This window comes from Dioscorea cayenensis, unplaced genomic scaffold (genome assembly GCF_009730915.1).
Source record: "Dioscorea cayenensis subsp. rotundata cultivar TDr96_F1 unplaced genomic scaffold, TDr96_F1_v2_PseudoChromosome.rev07_lg8_w22 25.fasta BLBR01000641.1, whole genome shotgun sequence".
Classification (NCBI taxonomy): Eukaryota; Viridiplantae; Streptophyta; class Magnoliopsida; order Dioscoreales; family Dioscoreaceae; genus Dioscorea; species Dioscorea cayenensis.
Window position 1 is genome coordinate 51,845 of NW_024087032.1, and position 27,217 is coordinate 79,061.

The 27,217-nt window shown below is 35.1% G+C and overlaps 4 protein-coding genes across 6 annotated transcripts; 2 read left to right on the forward strand and 2 right to left on the reverse strand.

The window, feature by feature from the left end:
- Positions 1 to 3,192: 3,192 nt before the first annotated feature.
- LOC120254805 (phosphoribosylaminoimidazole carboxylase, chloroplastic) lies at positions 3,193 to 9,434 on the reverse strand. Its single transcript, XM_039262828.1, has 17 exons — positions 9,172 to 9,434; positions 8,597 to 8,812; positions 8,377 to 8,488; positions 7,543 to 7,605; positions 7,333 to 7,471; positions 7,197 to 7,252; positions 6,998 to 7,071; positions 6,746 to 6,893; positions 6,418 to 6,591; positions 5,835 to 5,922; positions 5,628 to 5,738; positions 4,930 to 5,027; positions 4,698 to 4,815; positions 4,487 to 4,581; positions 3,712 to 3,818; positions 3,524 to 3,636; positions 3,193 to 3,448 (listed from the first exon to the last, which is right to left on the reverse strand). Exons 1-16 carry the CDS (start codon positions 9,366 to 9,368, stop codon positions 3,543 to 3,545), a joined length of 1,890 nt encoding a protein of 629 aa, XP_039118762.1. The 5' UTR covers positions 9,369 to 9,434; the 3' UTR covers positions 3,193 to 3,448; positions 3,524 to 3,542.
- A 3,227-nt stretch (positions 9,435 to 12,661) lies between these two features.
- On the forward strand, positions 12,662 to 17,467 carry LOC120254807 (monoacylglycerol lipase). The gene is made up of 7 exons (XM_039262834.1): positions 12,662 to 13,222; positions 14,412 to 14,450; positions 14,825 to 14,895; positions 16,057 to 16,121; positions 16,386 to 16,475; positions 16,558 to 16,650; positions 16,834 to 17,467. The coding sequence occupies exons 1-7, from the start codon at positions 12,819 to 12,821 to the stop codon at positions 17,248 to 17,250; spliced, it is 1,179 nt and encodes a 392-aa protein (XP_039118768.1). The 5' UTR covers positions 12,662 to 12,818; the 3' UTR covers positions 17,251 to 17,467.
- A 693-nt stretch (positions 17,468 to 18,160) lies between these two features.
- On the reverse strand, positions 18,161 to 18,988 carry LOC120254808 (lachrymatory-factor synthase-like). The gene has a single exon (XM_039262835.1). The coding sequence runs from the start codon at positions 18,795 to 18,797 to the stop codon at positions 18,420 to 18,422; it is 378 nt and encodes a 125-aa protein (XP_039118769.1). The 5' UTR covers positions 18,798 to 18,988; the 3' UTR covers positions 18,161 to 18,419.
- Positions 18,989 to 19,279: 291 nt separating this feature from the next.
- LOC120254806 (protein FAR1-RELATED SEQUENCE 6-like) lies at positions 19,280 to 23,430 on the forward strand. Of its 3 annotated transcripts, none has more exons than XM_039262832.1 (5): positions 19,280 to 19,756; positions 20,492 to 22,653; positions 22,745 to 22,801; positions 22,897 to 22,961; positions 23,056 to 23,430. In XM_039262832.1, the coding sequence occupies exons 2-4, from the start codon at positions 21,496 to 21,498 to the stop codon at positions 22,954 to 22,956; spliced, it is 1,275 nt and encodes a 424-aa protein (XP_039118766.1). In that variant the 5' UTR covers positions 19,280 to 19,756; positions 20,492 to 21,495; the 3' UTR covers positions 22,957 to 22,961; positions 23,056 to 23,430. The 3 variants fall into 3 exon arrangements, with proteins under 3 accessions (XP_039118766.1, XP_039118767.1, XP_039118765.1); XM_039262833.1 differs by lacking the exon at positions 22,897 to 22,961 and having other exon boundaries at positions 20,492 to 22,470; positions 22,576 to 22,653; XM_039262831.1 differs by lacking the exon at positions 22,897 to 22,961.
- Positions 23,431 to 27,217: the final 3,787 nt, after the last annotated feature.

Below are 27,217 nucleotides of genomic sequence, written 5' to 3' on the forward strand. Positions count from 1 at the left end.
TTGGTTTCAATGCCCACGTGTGCATAGGGCCCACTTTCACTTGCTCAACCAAAGTTTGTGCATATCTTTGCCTTTTTTAGCGACTTAGATGCTCTCATTTTGGCAAAACAAAAAAAAAGTTGTATCGAATGCTTGGAAAAGGTTGTGTTCTTTCCAAATGCCTGATTTACCTAATGGGATGATTCACAATGGATCATGGAGGTGACCAGATGAATAGGATTCACATTTCAGTTTATTGTTATAAGATGTAATGTATACCCTTAACTGATCCTTTTAATCTTTAAAAAAAATAAAAATAAAAATAAAAATCCCATGTTCTAATAGTGTTCTAATTTTGCTTGCATTTGTTTCAACTCCCATGTTTAAGAGGAGCCATGTTGAGCAATATTGTTAGTCACATGAAATTAATCAATCCTTGGTAATGAAGGTGTTTGTCTAAGAGGAACCCATGCTACTTGAGGCATGTGGGCTCTTGCCTTAGAAAACCTCTCAACTGGTAACACGGATGTCTTGTGTTCTTTCTCATCAACTTATGCCTGCTCTTACTACTTCTTATCCATTTATGAATCATTGGTCTACGTCTGTTGCTATTTTTGTTCTTATCTTTTGTCTATTCTTCTGTTATTTGCTTGCCATTTGAGAAGATCAAACAGTTATTTCATGCAAGTCAAGTCAAAGTTCCCAACTTGTTTAACGGTCAATGAGATCTCCTTTCTCTTGTTCATGCATTAAAACCATTTGGTTTCTATCAGATGAATAACTTAACACGAGTAAACACAAACACATCAAACAGTTAGTTCATGCAAGTCAAGTTAAGTTTGCAACTTGTCTAGCGGTCAATGACTACTCCTTTTCTCTTGCTCATGCATTAAGGCCATTTGGCTCTTATCAGATGAATAAGTTAACACGATTAAACACACACTGAACTCTACTCGGAATAAGGAAATTTCCAGGAATTTAGATATTAACTTTAAAAATAAATTTAATTCTTGTCTTCTACCATTAGAAATTTGTCATTTAATCTTATTTGTCCCCCATGTTTATGTTGTTTTTGTTTTTTAACTGTGAACAAATCACTCTATACATTTTTTATTATTTCACTTTAACTATGTATTGAAAAAAAATCAAAATCATATGAGAGTTTTACTGTTCAACTATTATGGTAATGACAACATATAAATTTTCTAAAATAAACTTATATAAAAGAGTTTAGAAATACTTTAATATTGACTCGCATCCTCACCTTGCCATTACCACAATACTTTTGATATCAAGGTTCATCTATTATTAATAAATATCAAGGTGAGGGGGATTGAACCCCTGATAAGTTCTTTGTGGGTTGGGACATCCATTGTTAGGTGGTAATGTAGAATGTTCATGAACACAATACTTTATAAAAATATCTTTTGATATTGACAAAATAGATAAACTCTTGATACTGTAGTAATGGCACCCTCACCTTACGCCTGTAGGGATTCAATCCCTGTTACCCACAAGTCTAAGGAGTTTTGGTACCAATAGTCTATAAAACTGTTGATGCAATAAATATTTTCATTTCCCTAAAACAACCATCATAAATAGTTCACCTCTATACTTCCACTTCGACACAAAGAAACATGTACTTATAATCTCTATTCTAATAACTGCAAATCCATGGCCAAACACAATCAAATAAGTTTTTCACCTTAATTATAGTCCACCTTACTCTTCTTTTTTATTTTAAATATAAACATAATTAATCAAGAGCGAACATACAAACATAAACAAATCATCCAGCCAACACACCCTCACCCAGTGATACACAGTTGGACTGCAAATCCAAATCCACAACTAAAAATCCGTTACCACTACTATATTCAGTGAAATTTGAACTCAAGACATTTGAAAATCCCACAACACACTTTTAGCAATCGATCCAATACCATTGGGCTAATGAATCCTTTGACATAATCTTGTGTCATTCCTTATATGGTTGAATTAACTCTCACGTCTATATATTATTATATTTGAAATTTGTTAACAGGAAAATACAACTAATATCGATATTATTACGAGGGTATACACATATACAATATTATATATATATATATATATATGAAATTTGTTACAAGGATATGCAAATAATATCAATATGTCATAGGGGTCTAAATGTAACAAAACACAGTGCCCTCTTAACTCCCAAAAGCTTGAAAAGACTCAGCATGTGACTGATCACAAGCCGCAATATCCAAAAAAAGCAATATTTATTCCATGCCTTCTTACAACTCACAAGCAACATGTTCTTCTAGATGTTCTTCTAGATGTTCTTCAAGGCTCTACTATCCCCTATTACATGCAAATATATCCATAATTGAAGCACATACACAACTAAACCTAGGTGTCAATCCAAGGTTCCCTGTATCTCACTCCACTCATGTCTACTAGCCATTTGCAAAACCCTAACCACAAACCCTAACTAAACAAAAGTTGGTCATACTAATTGGAGATCCACAAGCACCCTATCCACAAATTAATCATCTTCTCACCTTTTATAATCCACTTGTCTTACTAATATTCTATAAAAGGGTGGGTTTTCATGCAAAACCCTAGTTCATTAAACTTGCAAGTACCCATGCAGTCCAAAATGATCAACCATGAAGAACAGCAAGTGCCACACAAGGTAAATGAAAACTCACCTTTGACACTTAATGGTTTGATTTGAGCATAAGAAACTTACTTTATCTCTGCATGATCACTTGCATAGAATAATCGAGTCCTTAGAAGAGCCTGCTCTGATGTTGTTACTGAGGCTGGTAAGCTCATCAATGGCTTTGACATCAGCTTAAGCTTGAAGATTAACAACAATGAAATTGAAATGGTGGAGTGTGAGTGTTGTGGATTGTGCGAGGAATGTACTCCTACTTACATAATGAGTATTAAGGACTCCTTCGGTGGGAAATGGATCTGCGGGTTGTGCTCTGAAGCTGTGAAAGAGAAGATGAAGCGAAACCCGGATCTTGCCATTGACGGAGCACTGGAGAATCACGGTGCTTTCTGCAAGCAGTTCAATCAGACCATTAGGATCAACCCTAAGCTCTCACTTGCTGGTGCTATGAGGGATATTGCAAGGAGGAGCTATCAGAATAGGAACTCTACTAAGGATTTTTGTGAGTCTAAGATTGCCAGAGCTATGAGTTGTGATCCATTTATGAGTTGTGTCAAGGTCCGGAGATCATCTTTCTAATAATATATAGAATGACAAAGTTTGACACCTATTTTACAACAGCAGCAGTCAGCTTTTAACTGAAAAAAAAGTCAGATGGTAAGAAAGAAGCATATGAGGATGATTTGTCAATATCAGCATTATTGATAACTCATAAACAGAAAAAGAACTTTATAATTAAACGCAGGGCCATTGTTGATGCCCTTCTGGATCAGCCTGGTTTTCAATTCTTCCTCATCCTTGAACCTGAATCCACAAGCAGTAGGAATTCAACAATTAAAAGTTGAAAAATTACAAGATGTACTAATGATAAAATTCTACCTTGATAAGCAGGTTGAGGTTAAGATTTTAAATATTCTTCCCAGCCTTCATGCTCAATTTTCTCTGCTTTTGTAAGTACAGTCTCTTTCATGTCTTCTTGGTATTTTACAACTCTATATATTATATGACATTAGATTAGAAGGTGTTGAAAATCATCTGTTTGACCATAATTACAAGATTAACAATACCTGTCCCATAACTTAGCATCTCCATTCGCCAAAATCCTAACTGCTAATAAGGCTGCATTGGCTGCATTGCCGATCGCAACGGTGGCCACTGGGATTCCTTTCGGCATCTATGATTTCGAATGAAAAATCAATTGGTTTTCAGATTTCTCACACACATTCAAGGTGTCAGGTGACGCATAAGTCAAAAGAAATTTAAACATGATTAAGTCACAAACATCTTACAAGTTTGTTACATTGTTAATTCTTGTCAGAATTCTTCATATGTTTGAGTCTTCAATTTCAAGAAAAGAATTTACCGATGATTGCTACTAACATATGAACTGTGGGGATCTCATTCAATACAAATCTTATCTTTCCTTTATTGTGTTAAAGGAGGTCATATCTATGGTAATACTTACTGCACTTAAAACCTTCAACCCAGGCTAACATGGAATCCTTGTGTTATTTTAATATATATTGGCATCCTTGCTTTTGCAAATTTAAGCTATGCTTAATCTATAATGGAAAGAGAAACATGTCAGATACACTTGCCTTATACCTAAGTCGCATTGGCCTTTAATTATGAAGTTCTATACCAACACTACTCAGTACCATCAAGGGCCATCAGAATTTCATATCCCTTGAAAGGAAGAAGCTCAAGTATGACTTGACCTGCATGAACTAATAATAACTGCAAACCCTTACCCAAATATTCATTTCTTCCATTCTATACAAGGCAAGTAAAGGAATGCAATAAATGTAACAGAAAGTAAAGAAAAAAATGTGCTTAGCTTACCTGGACAATGGATAAGAGGGAATCAACCCCATCAAGTGAAGCAGTTCTAATGGGGATGCCAATTACAGGCAAAGAGGTCAATGAGGCCACCATACCTTAAAAAAAAAATACATATATATATATAATAAAAATAATAAAATACAACACCAATTGGTAAAACAACAGAACTATTGCAACCTTTAACCACTTCATATAATCTAGCAAAACTAACCTGGCAAATGTGCTGCACCACCAGCACCAGCAATGATGACTTGAATTCCCCTGTCCTTTGCAGCTGAAGCAAAAGAGTACATCCTATCAGGTGTCCGGTGTGCCGAAACAATAGTTACCTGTAAATTTTTTTTATACATACAGACACTGTGTTAAATGAGATGTCTAATGATAAATCAAAATTTTCCACAAATGTTATCTCCAAACCATAATTTTGTTGAGACAAGCTCAACCTCAAATGGCACATCAAAGTTCTTCAGGACCACTGCTGCATCCTTCATTATAGGAAGGTCTGAATCAGAGCCCATGATTATGGCAACTTGAGGAATGACTGCAGACACACAAGATTGACATTATCAACTTAATATGATTTGGTCAGAAGTACTGTTCTGAAAATGTTCAATTTTAACATAAGAGAAGGGAAGACCATGTAGCCAGGAAAAACAATCCTGTAAAGCCTTTTAACTCAGGAATCCAAATAAACTTCATTACATGGCAAAAGTTTGCCTATATCACAATGGAGATATCAGAGTAAATTGTCTCTCCTAACCTTGCCCATTAAGACTAGGGTGATGGTTAATTAATCAAGGACAATTGCAATTGTTTTACATGAAAAAAGAAAAAGAAGAAAAGAACAAGGACATAATGACAGAAAAATGAAACTTTCAGCTGAACAAATCACAATAAGGTCCATGACTAAAATGCATGTATTAGCATGAGCATTATGATAACCAGCCTAATCTTGAATGTCAACTTATATTCCTTACAGAACACAGGAATAAAGATGATACGTAGGTATAAAATCAATGTGATTAAAAGGATGCAACAAGCATTCTCCCCAATGTAAAGATGAAAGGAAATATTTCTCAAAACATCATATGAAGCATAAGGAAAAGGAATATATTTTCATAATTGAAATATGATATAAAACCTGCAGTTTGGCTCTGATCATTGTTCAGCATGGAGTTTAGGCGTGATTTCACAATGTTCATGGAAGATCCTGTGATTGTTATATGACCCATCTTTCGTAGCTTCCGCATATCTGAGCATTATTACAAATATTTGTGCTATTACAAATAAATAAAGGAATAGACAAAAGTCAATATTCCAATCGAAAAAATAGACAACATTGCCTGACCTGACTTATCATACCAATGAATGGAAGCTCCAGGAACTTTTAAAGCTCTTCCAATGAGGTCATGAGCTAACTTGAGCCCTGGCTCTCCCTAAACACAAGGCATGCAAGAACAACTTAAATGGCAGGTTAGAAATGGAATTGAAATCATTAGCTTGCATCAATTATGATGGTAATATTAGATGGGATTCAAACTTCACAGAATTTAGCCTAATGATTGAGAATAATGCAAGAAAACACACTAAAAGAGACAACCAGATGAACAGCTATTATAATCACTGGAAATGAAAAGGTGAAATTTTAAAGTGAAAGGGAAGCAAGTATAATGCTCCTCCAATTTCATCACTTTGACATCACAGAACACACAATTGCGTGCATATGCAATGTAAGAAGATCTTATAACGCTGTCAAAGAACAGAGTCCTTATTTGAGCACCCAAACTATAGGGCAGCTAAGCAATAGCTAGAATGCTTCACAAAGAAAAAATTTCTGAGTTCTCATGTAACTGTAACCAAAGGAAAATACTCTGCAACTTTGACATGAATGGTTGCGTATGTTCAAAAGTAAGAGCTGCTGATAAAATTACCTCATCTTCACCCAATATGTTATACATGATTGCAGCTGGTGTTTTCATTGATGAATCACCAAGTGGCAAACCCAAAACAGCACGTAGATGTTGCTCATACTGAGAAGTATAACAAGACTCAATTGTGTGATGTCCACTATTATGAGGTCTGGGGGCAACTTCATTCAGCAAAACCTAGATAAGTTTAAAATCAATTAAAAAGGAGTGTATTCTATCAACTAAAAAAATCCTTGAAGGAAATAAATAGGAACAAGAAAAACTAGTACAAAACGCATATGAATAAAAAGTCTATATTAAAAATGAATGATTGCATTTGAAGAAAACAAACCTGCCCATCTCCTGTCAAAAATAATTCAACAGCAAATACACCTGCCCCCTCTAATGAACCGACAGCTTTTTGAGCAACATCAAGGGAAAGCTCCTTTATTTTTTGAGACACATCAGCAGGAGCTTCCACAATGTGGCAGATGTTGTTTCTGCAATAAAAATTTTCTTTTACTTAGGCTTAAAGTTCAAGTACATCATAATACAAGTCGAACAAAATAAATGCTACAAAAAGAAACTAAAAGATCCAGTTTACTTGTGGATAGTCTCAACCACAGGATAGCATGAAATACAACCATCTCGGCCCCTCGCTACAATGACTGACAACTCCTAGATCAACAATACGAGAATTTTCATTTAGATTATATGAAGTAAAAACAAACTTACTAATATGAAATATCCAATGATAGCATAACCCATTTAGTTGTCAGGTATAGAGGTTCTAATCAACTGACCTTCACAAATGGAGTCCACCTCTCAACATATAGGCCCCGGCCAAAGCCCCCCAATGCTGAAAAAAACAAAAATGAGATGTTTGAAGAGAAACTTTATACCAAAACAAGCATCAAAGATTAGAAATGGCAAATTTACCAGTAAGAGCAGAAGAAAGCTCATCTTTGCTATGAGCAACGGCATTGCCACGGCCATCATAAGCTAGTCTCTTACATTTGATCATCAGAGGATAGCCATACAAGCTCCCAGCCTTCTCAGCACTTTCAATGTTATCTATCTGCGCTTAGATGGTATGAAATCACAATTTTGCGAATCAAGAATGATGAACAACCAACAAGTATATGTAACCTCAAAAAAATCGGGTAGTGGAATCCCATGCCGTGAAAAATGAACCTTTTGAAGATATTTGTCCTGTAGAAAATGTGAAACACATTAAACTTAATGGGTGTATTCCAATGAATAGCAAAGAAGGTGGTCAAGAATGTCAAAAGGATTTTTAAAGCAGCAGCATTGCATTATACTAACCAAATAGAATTTAAAAAGTCTAAAAGTTCTGCCCAGAACTGAGATGCTTTAGGGTAATATACAATGGAAGCAGTTGACAACGACAAAAGAATTTTACAAGTTTGGAGTTTTGAATGACATGGCATCAGAGAAAAACTAAAGGTATCGAAGATGGCCAGTATGTCATGTATATATTTGAAGGATGTTAATGAACTGGAATATTGAAAAAATAAGGAAGACCAAAGTATGGATCAATATTATAGTCTTGTTAAGTAGATACTTCTATATCAATTTAATGTATTCAATTTGATGAGCAATCACATAATTCAAAAATTGCGCATGCAGTGATGCTCACGATTTTTAATGTGCATGTTTCTTCCCCTCAAACAAAGAACTCTAGAAATTCAGAGGAAAGAAGTATATCAAAACAACATTTCATATTATAAACTTGTCAACGTCAATTTAAAGTGTATTTTATACTATTTAAAATCTAATGCAGGTACAGATCAACTTCTATCTTTTGTAATATTGAAGTTAATGTTACATAAACTGTTTCACACACTTTTCCAAAAAAAGGATCATAGTCGGACAACAAACAGAAAATAACTCCTAAATACCAACAAAAACTCAATTTACAAAGCTGCAATAATAATCCCATTATTAAAGTGCAAAACTTACTTGAATTATTCTTATTGTAGAAGCTTTCGGTTGGCAATCTATTCCCTGTTGCTCTAGTTTCTCCAACATAACAGCATCTACATGTTCAATTTCCACAGTCACCACATCACATCTACAAAAGTGACATGTCATTCAAAGGCGTATGAATCACTAACTCCTAAAAACACATAACAGATTTAAAACAAGAGCAAGCATATGTTCTACATTTCAAACAACCTACCTTTTTGCAAAATCACGAACGGCCTCACCATCATTAAAGTCTCCAACAACATGACAATAGGATATGCCACTGGCAGGGCAATTTTCAAGAGGGTCTAAAGTAAGCACCTTGATAGACATGCACGATGCAGCCTGGCACAACATTTTACCTAACTGACCTCCTCCCAATACACCAACTTTTGTGCCAGTAACCACATGCATTGGCAAATCATCCTTCCTGCAAGCCAGTAGCATTGGACACCATGAAATAGTCCAATAGCAATCAGCAACTATCTTAGAGTACAAAACTGAAGATTGAGAACTCCAGAATAGCGCTAAAGCATATATAGGTGCATCCATGTGCAAAGAAGATGAAAACACAAGCAACATCATGCAAAAACTCATCTTGGCAACAAAGCACGACTATCAAACTCGAGAGATTTAAAAACAAGCCATACAAAAAAACCCAAACATCCCCAGACCTGCACGAAAAGCGTTCGATGAAATGCCTCACTGGAAAACAATACACAAGCCATCACCCAAATTCCACACATTTCCTAAAAACGCCATCAATTGATGTGCGAAAGAAGAGAATACCTCTCAGATGATATAGTCAAAGCACGAATTTGAGAAGAGCGTGCAGGGGCGGAACTCATACGGAGCTTTAGAGCGGGCAAAGGGAAAGACCTCCGATTGAAGTTCAAGAAGAGGGTCGCCGAGGCGGAGTGATTCGAGTAGCTCCGGTGATCGCCGAGAGAGGATAAGCAAGCCGCCGATGAGGAGTGCAAGAGCATCGTGAGTGGCCGGCGGGTCGGAGGTTTCGAATGTCTTGCTCGCGCGCGATCGAGACCAGGGTTTTCGCGGAGAGATGTCCGCTTCTTTACTCTGTTCTTATCGGATTCGGGTTTAAGCACTTATCGGGTCGGATGCAATCTAGGCATTAAAAAAATACTAAAAATGTGGCCAATTTGGGATTTCTTCGGAATAGGAAATCATGTAAATATCTTTAAATAAAGAAATTTTGGATAAAAAAAACTTTAATGCGTGCATTTGTTTTTGTATATATGATTTGGTCATTTTTTAACTACACTTTTCAATGTGAGACTGATAATATTAAGATGTTAGAATATATTTCAATGGAGGTTCAAAATTAGAGGATTTTAATAGTTGCTATACTTGAGATTAAGATAAATATTGATGATAATAAAGTTGTAAAAAATTACAAATCTTATAATTTCAATTCTAGGGTTTTAATTTGCACGATTATCAGGGGTGAGCAAAACCGGGTATAAAACCGGATCGGATACCCGATTTTTTGAATCTACAAAAGCTCGACCTGTATCCAACCCGGTTTAAACCGGATACCGAAAATCCAATTCGATGATCCGGTTCAAAGAATTACAAAAAACAATTAAAAAAAAGAACTGCATGAAAATATATGAATATAGAGATATAAATTTGACCACCACTCTCACAGAAGATCCCATTCAAATAAGAATTCAATTTTATATCTATAATTATATATATATATATATATATATCAAGTTATCAACAATGATTTTTTTATATGGTTGCTGTAATGCATTATCAAAGATTTTTTTTGTCAAAATATATATAAAAGAAGTGCACAAATATAAAGTTAATCTCTCAATACATTTGTATCCTCATCTTTACGTGAGTTGATGTTCAAATCTGTCTCCTTAGTATAACATAAATACTTTATGTAAAACAATAATAATAATAATAGACAGAAAGTTCAATATCTATATAAGTCTGGTTATACACAATTATTAAAAAATGACTGATTAATTTAACAAACTTGTTTGAATGTCAGTGGCAGTTTGTGGAATATCATTTGCCTTCATTTTTTGCTCCACTGGTTGAAAGCGATGACACATAATGATGATAATAAAAGGCCATTATTGGGGATCAAATCCATAAAGAGACTCCATTTCCTTTTGGATGCTATGCTCTTTATTGGCACAATTGAATTTATACTTTTTGTGACGTTGAAATTTGAGGCACCAAATCCCTCCCAATTTCCCAATCAAGGCACTATTTTAACCACAAAGGTCAATAAAGACAGGAATACTTTACCCCCTTCATTTGTGGCTATGATTTGTTTGTCCGGCTCAATTCGTTATATAATTAAAAAAATGTAAAAATTATAAATAAAGCATAATTATATGAAAAAAAAAAATCATCTAGGTAAGTTCCTAGATTTTCAAATCTAGGGATGTTTTAAATCTAAGTCGTTGGATCATCATCCGATGGTTGATTGTTTACATAAACATTGTACATATTTATACTGTTCATTATCACTGTACAATACTGTAGAACGCGGTTTTTTTTACTGTTCATAATGATAAAAACTATCAAATTACCATCCAATAACTACTATGAATATCCTTAGATTTAAAATCTAGAGACGTCCCTAGATGATGGGTCCTCTCTCTATATATATATATATGATTATCAACTATAGAAGAGAATCACCCCTTAATCTAAAGCCATCAAGTCCTCAGTGTTTTTATCAAGAAGACGGATTTGAAATTCAACATATGATATATATATATTAATGATGGAGAATAAGTTATTTTCAAAAAAAATGTCACACACCTAAACTCAGATATTTTTAATAAAAAAAATAATTTTATTACTTTGTGAAAGGTGGACACTAATTATGCTTAATGTAGTTTGGTTGTGTGTGTTTTAAAACCTCTTCCCAAGTATTTATTTAATTGAGCACATGACTTTAATTTTAATTTGTTTTAGACTTTGATATGATTCTCAAATCAAATCACCTCAATTATTATAGATTTTTATGTGCACAAACTCCTGGTCCAAGCTAACCCTCAAAATCATACTATATATGATGCCCATATTCACTATATATGCTCACATGACATGGGACATTATGAAGGTTTGAAATTAGGCATGACATTTAAAAGTAAATAAATAAAATTTAATTTTCATGATGCTAATATATATGATTGTCATATGCTTGAATTATGAAAAGGTAAATGATGAACACAAGCAATGATCCCTACTTAGGGATTATTAATTTATTAGTGATTTTACATTAAAATTAAAAAAAATAAAGTCATTGACATACAATAACTTACAAAATATGAATAAATACTCCTAAACTGTTTTTATTGCAAAAAATTAATTCTTTATAGAGTGATGTTGCTATTAAGCAGATCACATGTGGTTTATTAATACAAATCCCCTGTTTATAATATTTATATGCTGATATTTGAATTTTAACTCACTTAAGATAAAAACACCGCTCAATTAAAAGATTAATTTTGTGTCTATGCACTATCAAAATGTATCTTATCTATATTTTGTAAATATATATACATATTATTTTTAAAACTCCACTTTTGTTTATGTTTAAATATTATTTTATTTTTAAACTGAAACCTTCCTGAATCACTGTTATCATGGAGGAGCGGACCCATGTAATTAAAAAAAGTTAGAAGGGCATCGCTACACACAATATTTAAATAAATAAATAAATAAATGAATAAATCAAAGTTTCTATAATTATATAAGTTTTGAATGCGCATTTGAAAACAAAAGATATGATTGGCTTGGTTTTTAGAAAAAAAAAAAAGGAGCAAAGATTGGCTTGCTTTCAAAGCAACCTGGTCCACCATGATTACGCCTGGAACAAACTGGTCAACCACAACCAACAATTTCATTACCATTACCAACCCAAAGACTGCAATTAAGACTTAGACTAACATAATTTAAATTTATAATTCAAATTAATGGTTTAAATATATATAAAATACAATTTCTCAAAATTTTAGAAAGGGGTTTTACTTTCAATAATCCAAAATTAAGAAATTAAAGTACTAAAAAAATAATTTCAAACTTTCCCAAGGGTGTTTTGAGAAAAAGCTCAGTTTTAAAATTATATAATTAAAGCCTTCACTAATCACAGAATTAGTCTTTGTAATCCTGGTCCGGCTGACACGATACACTGCATCTGCGGAACAGTTTTAAGAAATCCTTTCAAAGACTTTCCCCGAAGCTTAAGATCCAGGTGTCATCTTAATGATTGAAATGATTCTTGTTGTTATGTTGTTCCGCGAGACATCGAACATGCATTCTCTTCTTCGAATAAAGATATTAAAGCCCCGCGTTTCTTCGTTTCCGTCTTTTGCGCTCTCTCTATAAAGATCATCGTCTCCTCCGCGAAGCATCGACGAAACCCTAATACGACGACGGAGATGGACCGGAGCTTGCCGGTGGGGGAGCTGACGTCCGGCGCCAGTGGCCGGATCATCCCTGTGTGCCGCTCCATGCTGTCGCGGCGTTCTCTGTTCCGTTTGTTCCTTTTCTTCCACTCTCTCGCTCTGTGGCTCCTCCTTTTCCTCCGGAGAAGCGGAGGAATCGCAAGGAGTCCCTTTTTGGTGAGGAATTCTGGTGCGTCGGTGTCGTCGCCGAGGAAGAGGGGAGGGGGGAGATGGAGGGTTGGGGCGGAGGAGGAGGATGCGAGGAGGAGGAGGGCGTTGGCTGAAATGGTGGACATGGATGGCTGTGAAGGGTGTCGTTGGGAGACGTCGGTTTTCTTGGGGACGAGGAAGAACGCGCTCTTTTGTAGGTCGTGGGTGCCGGTTTCTGGAGAGATGAAGTAAGATTTTTTCCGGTTTTGATTTGCATATTTGGGATTTTGGTTTTGGTTTAGTACTGCGATCCCGGATTTATTTTTAACGGAGAAGGTGATTGGGGTTTTGATTTTGGTTTTCAATTTTCTGCTGATTTGCTGGTGATCGTCTTCAATAATCGGATTGATCTGGAATTTCTTTTGCTTTAATTTTTTTTTTCTACATGCTTTGATTATTTTGAATAATTCCTTTGGGTTAATTGAAAGCGATGGTTTTCTGTCCCTATGGAATGAAGGGTGTTGAGGGACTGTCAACCTTTGATTAAATTTAGTATTTTGATGATTTGCTCTATGAAAGAAAAAAAAGAGATCTGTGAAATTTAAACTGTTCATTTTTTATTTTTATTTATTTTTATTTTTTGGGCCTAGAATTTGGGTTTACTTCTTTATGGGAGACTGGAACATTTCGCTTTCATATATAAATCTATTGTTTCTCTTGCCCGCCTGATAATGCAGCTATTAGTCTTCAGGATGCCCTCAACAGCGGGTGAAAATAGTTTTCTTTCTTTCACAAACCAAAAAGAGAAAGAAAAATTGTTTGTTTTCCAGACCACTATTTATTTGATATATAATTTTAGCGATGTAAATATGCTCTACCTTAAGGTTCTACTTGTATCCGGTAGACCGATTTGATTCAAGTTTGGACTAAGAAACTTTGTGCATCTAGGATTGTGTAAGGTCAATATGATACCTTAAATCGAGTTATGTTATGCCAAAATACAGTTGATATTATTTTTTTTTCTTATTCACTTTTTGCTGCATTTTAGTGCCATTGGCCCAGTGATTCTAACTTGTGAAAGATATGAAATGAACTTGTGCTGAAATTTCATGTCCTGACTTCTTCTGAATTGCTTATTTACCTATTTTGTGCCATAGTAACGTTTTCCTCATTTTACCTATTAGGGGTATCTGTCACTATCCCCTTCTCTGTTTTCCTTCTTGCATTTTTTTTTATGACTTTGCAGGACCTGTTTATTGTCTTCATCATTTGTCTAGCATTCTACATAAACAGAGCCATTGATTTTAGGTTGTTGTAAATATATGCATGTGGTAGACATGTCTTAGCATGATACTGTGAATAAATAGTTAACTTCCTACAATCATTTTTTATGCAAGTTGTGATTTTCACTCTTAACAATCTCCTTTTACCTTGCAGGGGCATTTTGGTGATTATTCATGGCCTTAATGAGCACAGGTTAGAAGAGCGTCAATTAACTTTGTTTTCTAGTTTTTGCATTCCTCTTTTCCTAGCTTGATTATTCATTTGGCACAAACACAGCGCCATTCTCAGCACAGTCAAAATTCAAAGTAGACAGCTGACTGTGTCAGTATTTAAAACTTGATAACCACCAATCTGACCTGATCTAAAAGTCTGTTTATTGCCATTTTTGGTTGCCTTAAATGTTTTTTGTGTTCTTGTTGTGGGGTCAGTTGGTTGAGCCACTGATCACCAAATAACTGTATGCTAGGTGCACTAGGTGGTTGCTACCTGCCAGCTCGTGGGGAAGATAGCCACTAATCAGCTATGTTTCACCGTTAACATCTGACTGTGTTCTTGTTGATTTTCAGTGGAAGATATGCTCATTTTGCCAGGCAGTTAACCTCATGCAACTTTGGAGTGTATGCAATGGATTGGACAGGTGAGTATTGTATTTATTTGGGCTGTTGATTGTCTCTTAGAATTCATTTATATTTGTTGCCCTTGTTGTCTTGTCTTTAGGCTATGTGATTTCCCACAAAACCTAATTGGTTTAGGAATAAAATGCTGATGCTTTTTATTTCAATTATGATGTAAAGATCAGAGTCCAGCTTGTAAGAATTTATTCTAGATGCTTAAATATGTCCTCTGTCAAACAAAAGCAGCCTAGTGCGAGTCATTTGTTTCCTGGCACTAGCAATTAGTCTTTGCATTTGTGCTTGTGTCAGCATTGTCCGGGTATTTTCGAGAAATATTTATGTATCTATAAGAGATGCCGATCTTCTTCCAAGAAAAATTTATGTATCACATGGGATCCTACTTTCTTTAGTTTATTTGAACAATAGCTCACTTATCACAGTTTCATTCTACACTATTTTAATTTTGCTTCTAAATTTCAATCATGATTGTTTTAATGATTTTATTTTTATCTTATCTTTTAAAACTTCATGATTTTTATATTTTCTTATGTTTATAAACTGAATCTTTATCTTTCAAATTATTTTATAATGATTTTCATGATTTTAAGAGTTGTATTTTGCTTTAATTTTGATTTTTATTTACTTTACATCCCTTGTCTTAAGTTATATTTCTATTAAACAAATTATTTTATGACAATATTCTTTGCACTTAAAAAACAATATGATTAACAGTGTCTATATATAAATATATGGACAGCTAAGAAGAACTTGTTTTGATATAATATTCTTATGAAAATAATGTGAGTGATGTATTTGCATATATACATTTATATGTGTGTATTTACACCCATGTCCGTGTATCATATGTATGCATTTTTCATTAAATTCTAGAGTCAGATTTTTTTTTTATATACTTAGATATTTGACACTTTGTATAGGTTTCCAAGTAAAACTTTCTTGTTTACTTACAATTAATTGATCATTTGAGCAATTTGCCCATGGTATATTGTGCATTGCTATCATCTTCTGCTTATGCTCATTTTCTCAATTTGAAGTGATAAATGGACCTCCAAGATGTTAGTGATTATGCTTCCTGTTCATGACTAGAATGTTTTCAAGTTTAAAACATTCTCCAGATTTACTTAAACAAGCCAATAATGTACTTCTGATTATCTTTCACACAGGTCATGGTGGCAGTGATGGATTGCATGGCTATGTGCCATCCTTGGACAATGTTGCCGCAGACACTGTAAGTTTAATTATTGCCATATTCTTTTAATCTGCTTATCTTTGAATGTTTTTTGTCGCTGATGCTGTAAGCTTTGGTTTTATAATCAAGGCATTTGGCATTTGACTTGCGCTATTCCATGCATTTATGTACAGATTGTTATATAAGTTCATGTTATCCAACCTGATGCTATTTTTATAATCGGGTACATTCACCCCCTGATATATGGTACTTTTTTTTTTGTTTTACTCTTTCCTAATGATTGTGTTATTTCCACTTTTACAGGGAATATTTCTGGAGAAAATCAATTCAGAAAATCCTAATATTCCATGCTTCCTCTTTGGTCATTCTACAGGGGGAGCTGTGGTTTTAAAGGTATAATTAACAAAGCTATCGGACACTGTTTCAGTTTTGTTTATCATTTTCTTTGTTTCTTTATCAATTCTTATATCTACAGGCAGCAATGCATCCACACATCAAGAGCATGCTTGAAGGAGTTGTGCTGACTTCTCCAGCATTGCGTGTGAAGCCTGCCCATCCTATAGTTGGGGTAACATTTATTTCCAAACAACATCTTCCGTGTGTGCATTTCCCAACATTGCTTTCTAAACTTAGATATCAACAACAGATAATTCCAAAACACACCTATATACATGTGGAAGTTCCTATGTGCTCTGAGATATATATAAAGTTAACAACAATTACTTAAATCCAGCTGTCTTATTTGTTGCAGGCTGTAGCCCCACTATTTTCAATGGTCGCCCCCAAATTCCAGTTCAAGGGGGCTAACAAGAGAGGCATCCCTGTATCAAGGGACCCTGCTGCCATGTTAGCCAAGTATTCAGACCCATTGGTGTACACTGGGCCTATTAGGGTCCGAACCGGCCACGAGATCCTCCGCATATCATCATATCTGATGCAGAACATGGAATCGGTTACCGTCCCCTTCTTAGTCCTTCACGGAACTGCTGATAGAGTAACCGATCCCTTGGCTTCCCAGGATCTTTACAATGTGGCTTCCTCTAGTTATAAGGACATTAAACTTTATGATGGCTTTTTACACGATCTTCTCTTTGAGCCGGAGCGTGACGAGATCGGGACCGACATCATTCACTGGATGGAGAAGAAACTCCAGCACCAGTGCCTGTAATAAGTCAAGATGAACATCCCTCTCGGTTACAGACCTCACCACTGTCAAAACAAAGTGGCCAGGTTGTTGGTGGTGACACTGAAGTGTAGGGTTAGGTTGGATGCTGTACAAGTTTGTTCTATGTGTTTTGTTAATTCAATTCAATGAAATGGCTTGTAATTCATTTCTGAAACATCAACAATATAAACCAATATATATATATATATATATATATGTATGTATCTTCGTAATTTGTATTTGTTTGATTCAGATTAGGAAAGTGCTTGACAATCACCTATTTGAACAGGGGTATGCATGCAACTTTTTCTAAATTATATTTTGAAATTTAAATTGTTTTTTTCTTTTTAAACAATTAAAATTAAATTGTGGATATATCAAATGAGATATAAACCATAAAGGTCCAAATTAATTTTGTTGCGACAATGACATGAGAATCAAGGAGTGTTGTCCACGTTAATTATCAAGATTGAAAATATGAGGTTTAGAACGGATGAAGATTTGTGGCCAATGCTCAGTGATTTGCATGTTTGTTTGTGATTATTATTATTATGATGATGATAAAAAGCCAATGATCATTTAATGGTTTTTGGTTCAAAATGAAACGTAAGCATCATGTCTGCCATGTTTTTTTAGTCTTTTAATATCATGAGATTCCATTGACACTTAAATCAAGGTACAGTAACTGTCTTGACTACCTAATCTTCAGACTTTTTTAAGACAAAGACAGCATATTCCTCCTCATCTCTTTTCTCCTTCTTGTTGCCCTTTTCCATCATCAATAATTATTTTTTCCCAAAATCAATTACAAGCTGTTTAGAACTCTGTAACCCAAGCACCCAAACCAAATCATATACCTCTACAAATTTATATCAAAGTGCAATTCATGAACAAAGCTAAGATAAAAAAAAGCTATCTCCAACACAGTTTTTTTTTTTTTTAATTTTTTTTACAGTAAATAAACCATAATTTATAGGAACGAGTACACAGACCAAAGAAACTAAAACAAGAACAAACTAAGAGAGAAGAATTCTAAACAGAGACAACAAAACAGACTTAAGTTAAAAAAACACACACACAAACACAGATTAAGAAAAAGAAGAAAAAACTCTCAAACCATTAAAGCAAGTAATCAAGTGCATAAATCAAAGCTCACAAGATGTGATGATCATTCATGCATGAAGAGCATCTTCAACCTTGGCAGCCATGCCATCAAGTCCATTCTGAAGATAAGCAACAAGACTCTCCTCACTGAATCCATCCACTGGATCAGCCTCAAAACACCATTCCAAGCTACATCCATCATCATCACCACCACCACTACCACCTACCACCTTCAACGTTGCCACGTATCTTGTGAAACCCATGTTGTTCTCTGTGATCTCATAGCTAAGACTGTGACCAATAGGGTCTAAAGTTAAGAGTCTCTCGTTTACCCAAAGCTTGGGAGGTACTTCTCCGGCGATGTCGGTGGATGGAACCATGGAGCAGTATCTAACACAGCCTGGTTGACCTGAAACTCCTTCCACAAGACTGCATGTGGATATCATTGGGAGCCATTTGTCCAAGCTTAAGTAGTCTCCCACCAGTGACCAAACTTGATTTCTGGTCCCTCGCCGGACCTTGGCTGTCACACTGCCTTGCCATGTTTCCTTGTTTTTCCTTTATGCTTCTCCTCTTTTTCTTTTTTCTCCATCTCCATCTCCATCTCCATCTCATCTCCATCTCCATCTTACATTGCTATATATATATATAGATGAGGGTGCCAACTTTAGATGGCAACTGTGGATGCCAAACTCCAGAGAAGTCTCTAGATTTAGAATCTTTTACTGTTGCCTTTAGATTTATATCTGTTGGTCACTATTTATTTATGTATATACTTAATGGGTAATGCAATATGAGACGAGCCAGTTACACAAACCAGCCATACGGATGACGTGGCGAGTTTTGTCTCAGAATTTTTTTTTAAATGGACTGATATAATCTCTCACTGACTATCACGTGCCTCTCTTGTACGTTGCTCCCCCTTTCTCCCTATCACTCTCTCACTCTCTCTCTCTCTCTCTCAGTTCCCCGGCAGCCACTCCCGCCGCTCACCCCTCCTCTCTCTACTGCCCCACCGGGCTCCGGCGCCGCTTCTTCTCTCTAGAAGCACGAGTGATCGGCAACCACACGACGAAAGCTGTTTCCTCTCTCTCGTCTTCTCTCTACGGTGATCGGCAGCCACACCGGTCTCCCCGCTCTCGGTTCCTTGTTCCAGTTTGCCACTCCCCTTTCCTCTCTCCTGCACCACACGACGGCAGCCGTTTCATCTCTGCTGTGCCCCCGATCACTGGCACTCGCTCCCCTCTCGGTTCCCAGATCTGGTCCGCTACTCCCCTCTCTCAGTTCTGGTCCCCAGCGATCTCGGCCACCGGTTCCTGCTATGCCGTGCCCCTGATCCTGGCAATCGCTCCCCCCTCTCGGTTCCCAACGCCCATCACTCCCCTCTCGATCTGGTGCTATTGAGGTACATATTATTTAGGATGCTCTAAAGAATAACTAATCAAAACCACTGCATGAGCCAATGCTGGCAAAATTGTTTTCATCATCGCCCCAATTCGTAAATTGCGAACCTGAAAAAGATTAAAAGCAAACTTACGAAGAAGTTATGAAAATGCATGCTAATAGAATGGATGTCAGATATTTGCGTACTAATAACCGTGCAATCACTTGTTATAATTTATTCATTTACTAGTATTAGAAGTGGATGATACTGAATTTTCATTCGCCACTCTCTTTATTCAAATAAATTGACATTAAAACTCACTTTTTAAATCTCTGTTATTAAGGTACATAATATTTAGGATCTCCCATTTTAAGGGGTTATAATTTTTACAAATTCCATTTTAAGGTTCATAATTTTCAGTAAAAAAATATTATGTGAAATCTTAGGGTTTTACAAATCTTATTTTATGATTTTTTTAATTTTTTGTATAATGTTGTCTCATCTTGCTCATGCATTTTTAATCTCTTTGTTTATATGATAGTTGTTATTTAATTTTGTAATTTGTGGCATACCCCTAATTAATATAAATATATAATACAACCAAGATTATGAATTAGTCATTTCTTTCAATTATTTGTTCTAGATATCAATTAGTCATTCCTTTCCCAGCCTCTTTTCATCCAAGAATGAGTGAAATTTATTTTAAAGTAAAATCAAATTATTTATGAATTTATTGTTTGTCTAATTTGTGCTTAGACATATACCTAAAGCAAGAACATGGAAGAAGTGGTACTTGGGTATTCTGAGCAAGAAAAAGATAATGCTGAAGTTGGATGTTCAAGTCATGAAATACATGCCACAAAAAAACCGGTGGCTTTAATTGAAAATATTGTGCCAGAGGCCGGTATGGTGCTTGATTCTGAAGAAGAAGTTTATAAATTGTATGTCCAGTATGCTCGGCATGAAGGGTTTGGTATCAACAAAAAAAGCACGAGACTAAGTGATGATGGAAAATTGAAATATTACACACTAGCATGTGCAAGAAGCGCCAAACGATTATCTACTTCAAAAAACTCCTTCAACCCAAGGCTATCCACCAAAGTAAATTGTCCAGCAAATATTAATGTCATTGTTGGCAATGATGGGCGATTTACCATTTCTAGTGTTAATTTGGAGCATAATCATGCACTTAGCCCACAAAAAGCTCGTTTCCAAAAGTGCAATAAAAAATTGATGCATATGTGAAAAGAAGGCTTGAATTAAATGACCAAGCAGGGATAAGTCTAAGCAAAAATTTTCATTCCCTAGCGGTTGAAAGTGGGGGTTACGAAAATTTAACATACACTGAGAAAGATTGTAGAAATTATATTGTGAAAGAAAGACAGTTAAGGCTTGGTGTTGGAGATGCCGCGGCACTTGGAAAATATTTCTCTCGCATGCAACAAAGAAACACAAAGTTTTTCCATTTGATTGACATGAATGAGGAAGGTCGTTTGAGAAATGTCTTTTGGGCGGATGCGAGGTCTATAGTTGCTTACGAAGCTTTTGGTGATGTAATTTCCTTTGGCACAACATACTTGATGAATAAGTATGACATGCCATTTGCTCCGTTTGTCGGTGTAAATCATCATGGACAGACGGTATTGTTTGGGTGCGGTTTATTATCAAAGGAAAATACATAAACATATGTTTGGCTCTTTAAAACTTGGCTGGAGTGTATGTCAGGCAAGGCTCCTAAAGCAATTATTACAGACTAGTGTATGGCTATTCAAGGTGCAGTTAGATTGGTTTTTCTAAATTCCCATCACCGCCTTTACCTTTGGCATATCATGAAGAAGGTTCCTGAGAAGCTTGGAGGTTTAAATGAGTACAAAGCAATCAAGAAGATTTTGAAACGCATCACGTATGAAGTAGTGGATATTCATGACTTTGAAGACACATATTTGAAGATGATGGCGGAGTTTAACATTGACAAAAATGAATGGCTGAATTCTCTATTCAAAATTCGTGATCGTTGGGCTCCTATATATGTTAAAGGCATATTTTGGGTTGGAATGTCTGCCACTCAAAGAAGTGAAAGTGTAAATGCATTTTTTGATGGTTATGTTGGTCCAACGACTTCACTTAAGCAGTTTGTTGAGCAATATGATAATGCCTTAAAAAGCAAGATTGAGAAGGAGAACAAAGCTGATTTTGCTTCATTTAACTCGTGCTTTCCATTAATCACTGATTGCTATTTTGAGAAGCAACTGCAAGAAGCATACACAAATGAAATTTTTAAATTGTTTCAAGATGAGTTGCGAGGAATGATATATTGCAATCTAACTCTTAATGGTTCACATGGGGCAGTCTGCTCAATTCAGGTGTCTGACATTGTGAAAGGGAAAGAATGCGTGCTTAGAAAGCAAGTCGTATACAATGTTTATTATAACGAAGAAGAATTTGACATTAAATGCTCTTGTCAGTTGTTCGAGTTCAAGGGGATTATATGTAGGCTCATTTGCAAGGTGTTTCTTGAGAAGAATGTGAAAGACATTCCTTCTAGGTATATTTTATCACGGTGGAGGAAGAACATCAAACGCATGCACACATATGTACTAAATTGTTATGATGACCCACAAACAAGTGAGGAGAAACAACGGTATAATAAATTGTGCTCTCATTTTACTAAAGCCGCAGAATTTGGAGCAGAGTCAAATGACAAATACATCTTCTTGATGAAATGTGTGGATGAGGTAATTGAGAAGTTGATGGGCAACACAACTTGTATGGAAAAGTTTACACCTATGTCATTGGAGGCGACTGATGCACCACACCAAAATTTTTTGACTCCTTTGAAGGTAAGGAGTAAGGGTCGTCCACCATCAAAAAGGAAGAAATCAAAAGTTGAAGAAATAATAATTAGAAACAAGAAGAAGGTATTTTTATGTATTATATTCATTGCTTCTTTTGGTTTTTTTTTCCAATGTACTTTTTTTTAGTGTATAACATCCATGTTATTATTGGCAGAAGGCACAAACAAAAGGACATGTTGCACAAGATGATCATTGCACACAAGAGAGCGTGGTAATTCCCTTGTAATTGTCATTAATGTCCAAATTACGTATTTCAATCATTTAAATTTTTTTAATGATTTGTTGGACTATAATAACTTATCTTAGGTGAATTTAAATTCTATATCGATTAATCTGGGTTTTACAAGCCAATGCAATGATCCCTGATTGAGGTGAGTTGTAAGATGTATGTATTTATTTTTGTATACAATATTTTGTTTTTGATAAGAAAAACTGAAATTTTGTGTTCATGTTTGTGTTCACAAGGTTTTGGGATTGACAATGTGGATGGAGAAACTCACAAGGTTTTGGGGTTCACAAGGTTTTGTATTCTGAACAATTTAATGTTTGAAGGATGATGAGTGGAAGCAGGAAATTTCATGTTTGAAGGTCTTTTATTTGGTTATCATGTTCTGTATATGTTTGAAGGATGAAAACAATTTTATGTTTGTAGGCCATTTTATGATATTGAACTATAATTTGGAAGAAGGAAATTTCATGTTTGAAGGTCTTTTAGTTGGTTATCATGTTCTGTATATGTTTGAAGGATGAAAACAATTTTATGTTTGTAGGCCATTTTATGATATTGAACTATAATTTGGAAGAAGGAAATTTCATGTTTGAAGGTCTTTTAGTTGGTTATCATGTTCTGTATATGTTTGAAGGATGAAAACAATTTTATGTTTGTAGGCCATTTTATGATATTGTACTATAATTTGGAAGCAAGAAATTTCATGTTTGAAGGTCTTTTAGTTGGTTATCATGTTCTGTATATGTTTGAAGGATGAAAACAATTTTATGTTTGAAGGTCATTTTATGATATTGTACTATGATTTGGAAGCAGGAAATTTCATGTTTGAAGGTCTTTTAGTTGGTTATTATGTTCTGTATATGTTTGAAGGATGAAAACAATTTTATGTTTGAAGGCCATTTTATGATATTATACTATGATTTGGAAGCAGGAAATTTCATGTTTGAAGGTCTTTTAGTTGGTTATCATGTTCTATATATGTTTGAAGGATGAAACCAATTTTATTGCAGTCATGTTTGTTAAAATTTTCACATTCTGCTCAAATGGCCAGCAGATTTTGTATCATCAGTTGTTGCTACAATCTAATGCCAATAAGTTTGATAACACTTATTGGCTTAATGTAAATAAATACGTTGCACAAAGACCAGCAGATTTTACTCATACGTTACACAAAGACCAGGATTTCAACGTTTATAAACAACCTATTACATTCATGAATCATATATGCACAAGAATGGGTAAGCACTTAAGTTTTAGATATTTACACACAACAAAAGCATGCTAGATTTTGTCTTCAAATTGTCTGATTTTTATCATTCATTCTGCTGAATAATTAAAATATATGTAACATTAATCCCATTCAACCATTAATCCCACGCCAACTCTCACACCGCCATTGAACCATGAAAGGTCACCATCCTCATCGAAGTATTCTGCTCTAGAGTAAATACTGTTGTAGTTCATGTCCATAGCGTTTTCGGGTTTGCAATCTCGGTATTCTGATAACTGCAAGGCAACAATGAAGCACATTTTTACTGATGTGAATAATAACTAAAAGACCAATGCTACTTGAAACAAAGAAACGACATCGATTTTTCATGTTACTCTGTGACAAACTATTAGATCAGGAATTTGTTACTATGATGAACTCAGAGTTCAAACGGCAGGACCAATTAGTCCGCTACTCACTGAAATAATTCTGAGTTCTTGTAAACATCAGTAAAATTGACACCTAGTATCTCCTCCTGTGCTTGTGTGGTTACTTCCAACATCCATGTAGCTGGATTATAACGGTCTTTTATCTTGCTCACCCTTTCAATACCCTAGAGCAACAAACAGCCAAACTAGGTGTGTTATAAACTGTTTAAGAGAATTAATCTATGAAAAGTTCAACATCTATCAGAGGTTCATGTTTCCTTACCTCAAAATACTCAATTAGATGACAAGAATGGCGCCCAAGCGGACCTACATAAATCTCTTGTCCTCTTCTCTTCATTAGGAAAAGCTGCAAACATAAGGAGCATTAGAATCATGCAAATTCCAATTACTGGTTCTCCAGGTTGGACATTGCTACTCATTGGCCACCACAAGAAGCAATAGTACATAAACAAGAAAAACCTTCACCTCATCAAAAGCTTCAAATATGTCAATGTTAGGCTGGTGAATAGTACAGACAATAGTATCACAAAACTAAAACTAAATAACTTCAATTAAACAATGCAAAAATCATAAATGTCTTCAAATAGGATCACATTTTTTTTTCTTCACAAAGTAAAACCCTCACCTTCACAACAGATCAATAATCTGTACTATGTTTAACACAATATTTTTTGCATGTATGACAAGGGTACAAATAAATACACTGATAATTTGTTCTTCTATATGAACAAAATCATCGACAACAGAATCATTTCGTATTTTGATCACTTATGTTAAGAATGGAGTTCAAGAAATGTATCTCAATTCAACAAATTATAGTACTATGAAAGAAATTGCTCACCAGGACAAATTACCACAACAAAACTAGTAACTGATGTTTATCATTATGACAAGATAAATGAGGGATTAAAGTTCAAGTAAATGAAAGTCATATAAATAAATGTGAACAAATTTGGTACTGAAAAAAAACTATAAATAATGAACATGATGCAAAGGCCAGAAATATATTAAGATAAATAAGTCAAAATATGGCCCCTACATCTAGAAATAACACTAACCAATTTAAAAAGATAAACAGAGAAATATACCTGATGCAAAGGCAGACCTGATTAGATCTGCAGACCGGCAATAAGAAAGTACATGGATATTAGCATTAAAATGTTCTTTCTTACTTACAATCTTCTGAAAAAAGTCACTGCAACCTTGATTAGTCTATGCATTAGATCTGCAGTTAAAATTTTCTTGATTAGTCTATGCATTGTTCATACTCCTCAGTATAATGTCCAGAATGGGCATCCCAGGAGTTTCTCAAATCTGTGGAGGAAATTCGTGCATTCCTGCTCCGGCTTCAAGAACTGGATTAGACTAAATTTAAGATAAGAAAAAATTCAGACAATGAACATCATAGGCTCAGATCTTGCCCTCTATTTATTCACATTGATAAATCAAGGGCTGCAACTAATGTTGCCAAGCCACCCAATCTCCATACTCTTTTATAGGGCAAATCATCATGGCCAGAAAAACATCTAAAAGAGTAATGCTATATAGAGTGAACCAAATACATAAACCAGCCACATCGAAAGGATTCATGTGAATGAAAAAAGAGGCCACATCGAAAAGAGTAATGCTATATAGAGAGAAGAAGCGACGCCGGAGCCCGGTGGGGCAGTAGACAGAGGAGGGGTGAGCGGCGAAAGGGAGCACTGGGCTCTGCTCACCTTGAAATCAAGTATAGAGGGAGCGGCGGCGGCGGTAGCTGGAAAAGAGAATTAGGGCATAGGAGATAGGCACGTGATAGTCAGTGAGAGCCCGGTGGAGCAGTAGACAGAGGAGGGGTGAGCAGCGGGAGGTAGCACCGGGCTCTGCTCGCCTTGAAATCAAGCATAGAGGGAGCGGCGGCGGCGGGAGATGGAAAAGAGAATTAGGGCATAGGAGAGAATCAATCACGTGATACTCAGTGAGAGATTATATCAATCCCTTTAAAAAATAAAAAAAAATAAAAAAAACTCTGAGACAAAATCAGCCACGTCACCAGCCACATCATTCGTGTGGCTGGTTCGTGTAACTGGTTCGTCTCATATAGCATTACTCATACTTAATAGCAATTCATGATATTTGTATATATGCTTAATAGTATCTGACCATGTAGCAGTATAGTAATTAATAATACATTTTATATATTATTTTTAAAAATTATAATAATTAGATGATCATCAACATGTGTTATCATATATGTTAAAATTTTAAAAAACTAAAGAATTAAGTAAAGATATATTCCATATAGTATATATATAGAGAGAGAGGATGCATTCTTTACCAACATTCGTAGATTTGAAATCTATGAACATTGCTATCAATCGTTGGATCAAAATCCAACAGTTCAACACTATTTCATGAAGAGTGTTACTGTGGTTATAAATAATAGCACAATGAAAAGTATGATGCACAGTAATTTGATCCGAACTGTTCAACCCTATTTCTACTACACCTACAGCAAAAATTTTAAAACCCCAAACTAAAATAATCAATCCAACCTAATCCATAATTAGCTCTCACTCTAGCACTTTAATAGTTACTGTGTTTATCTGTGGACGTCCACAGATGACATTTTCTCATATATATATATATATATAACTAAAAAAATTATATTTCATATAATTTTCTAAAAGTAATTTTAGAAAATTGATAATTTTTTTATAAATTTGAGATTATTGACTAATTTTAATTGATTTTTTTAAT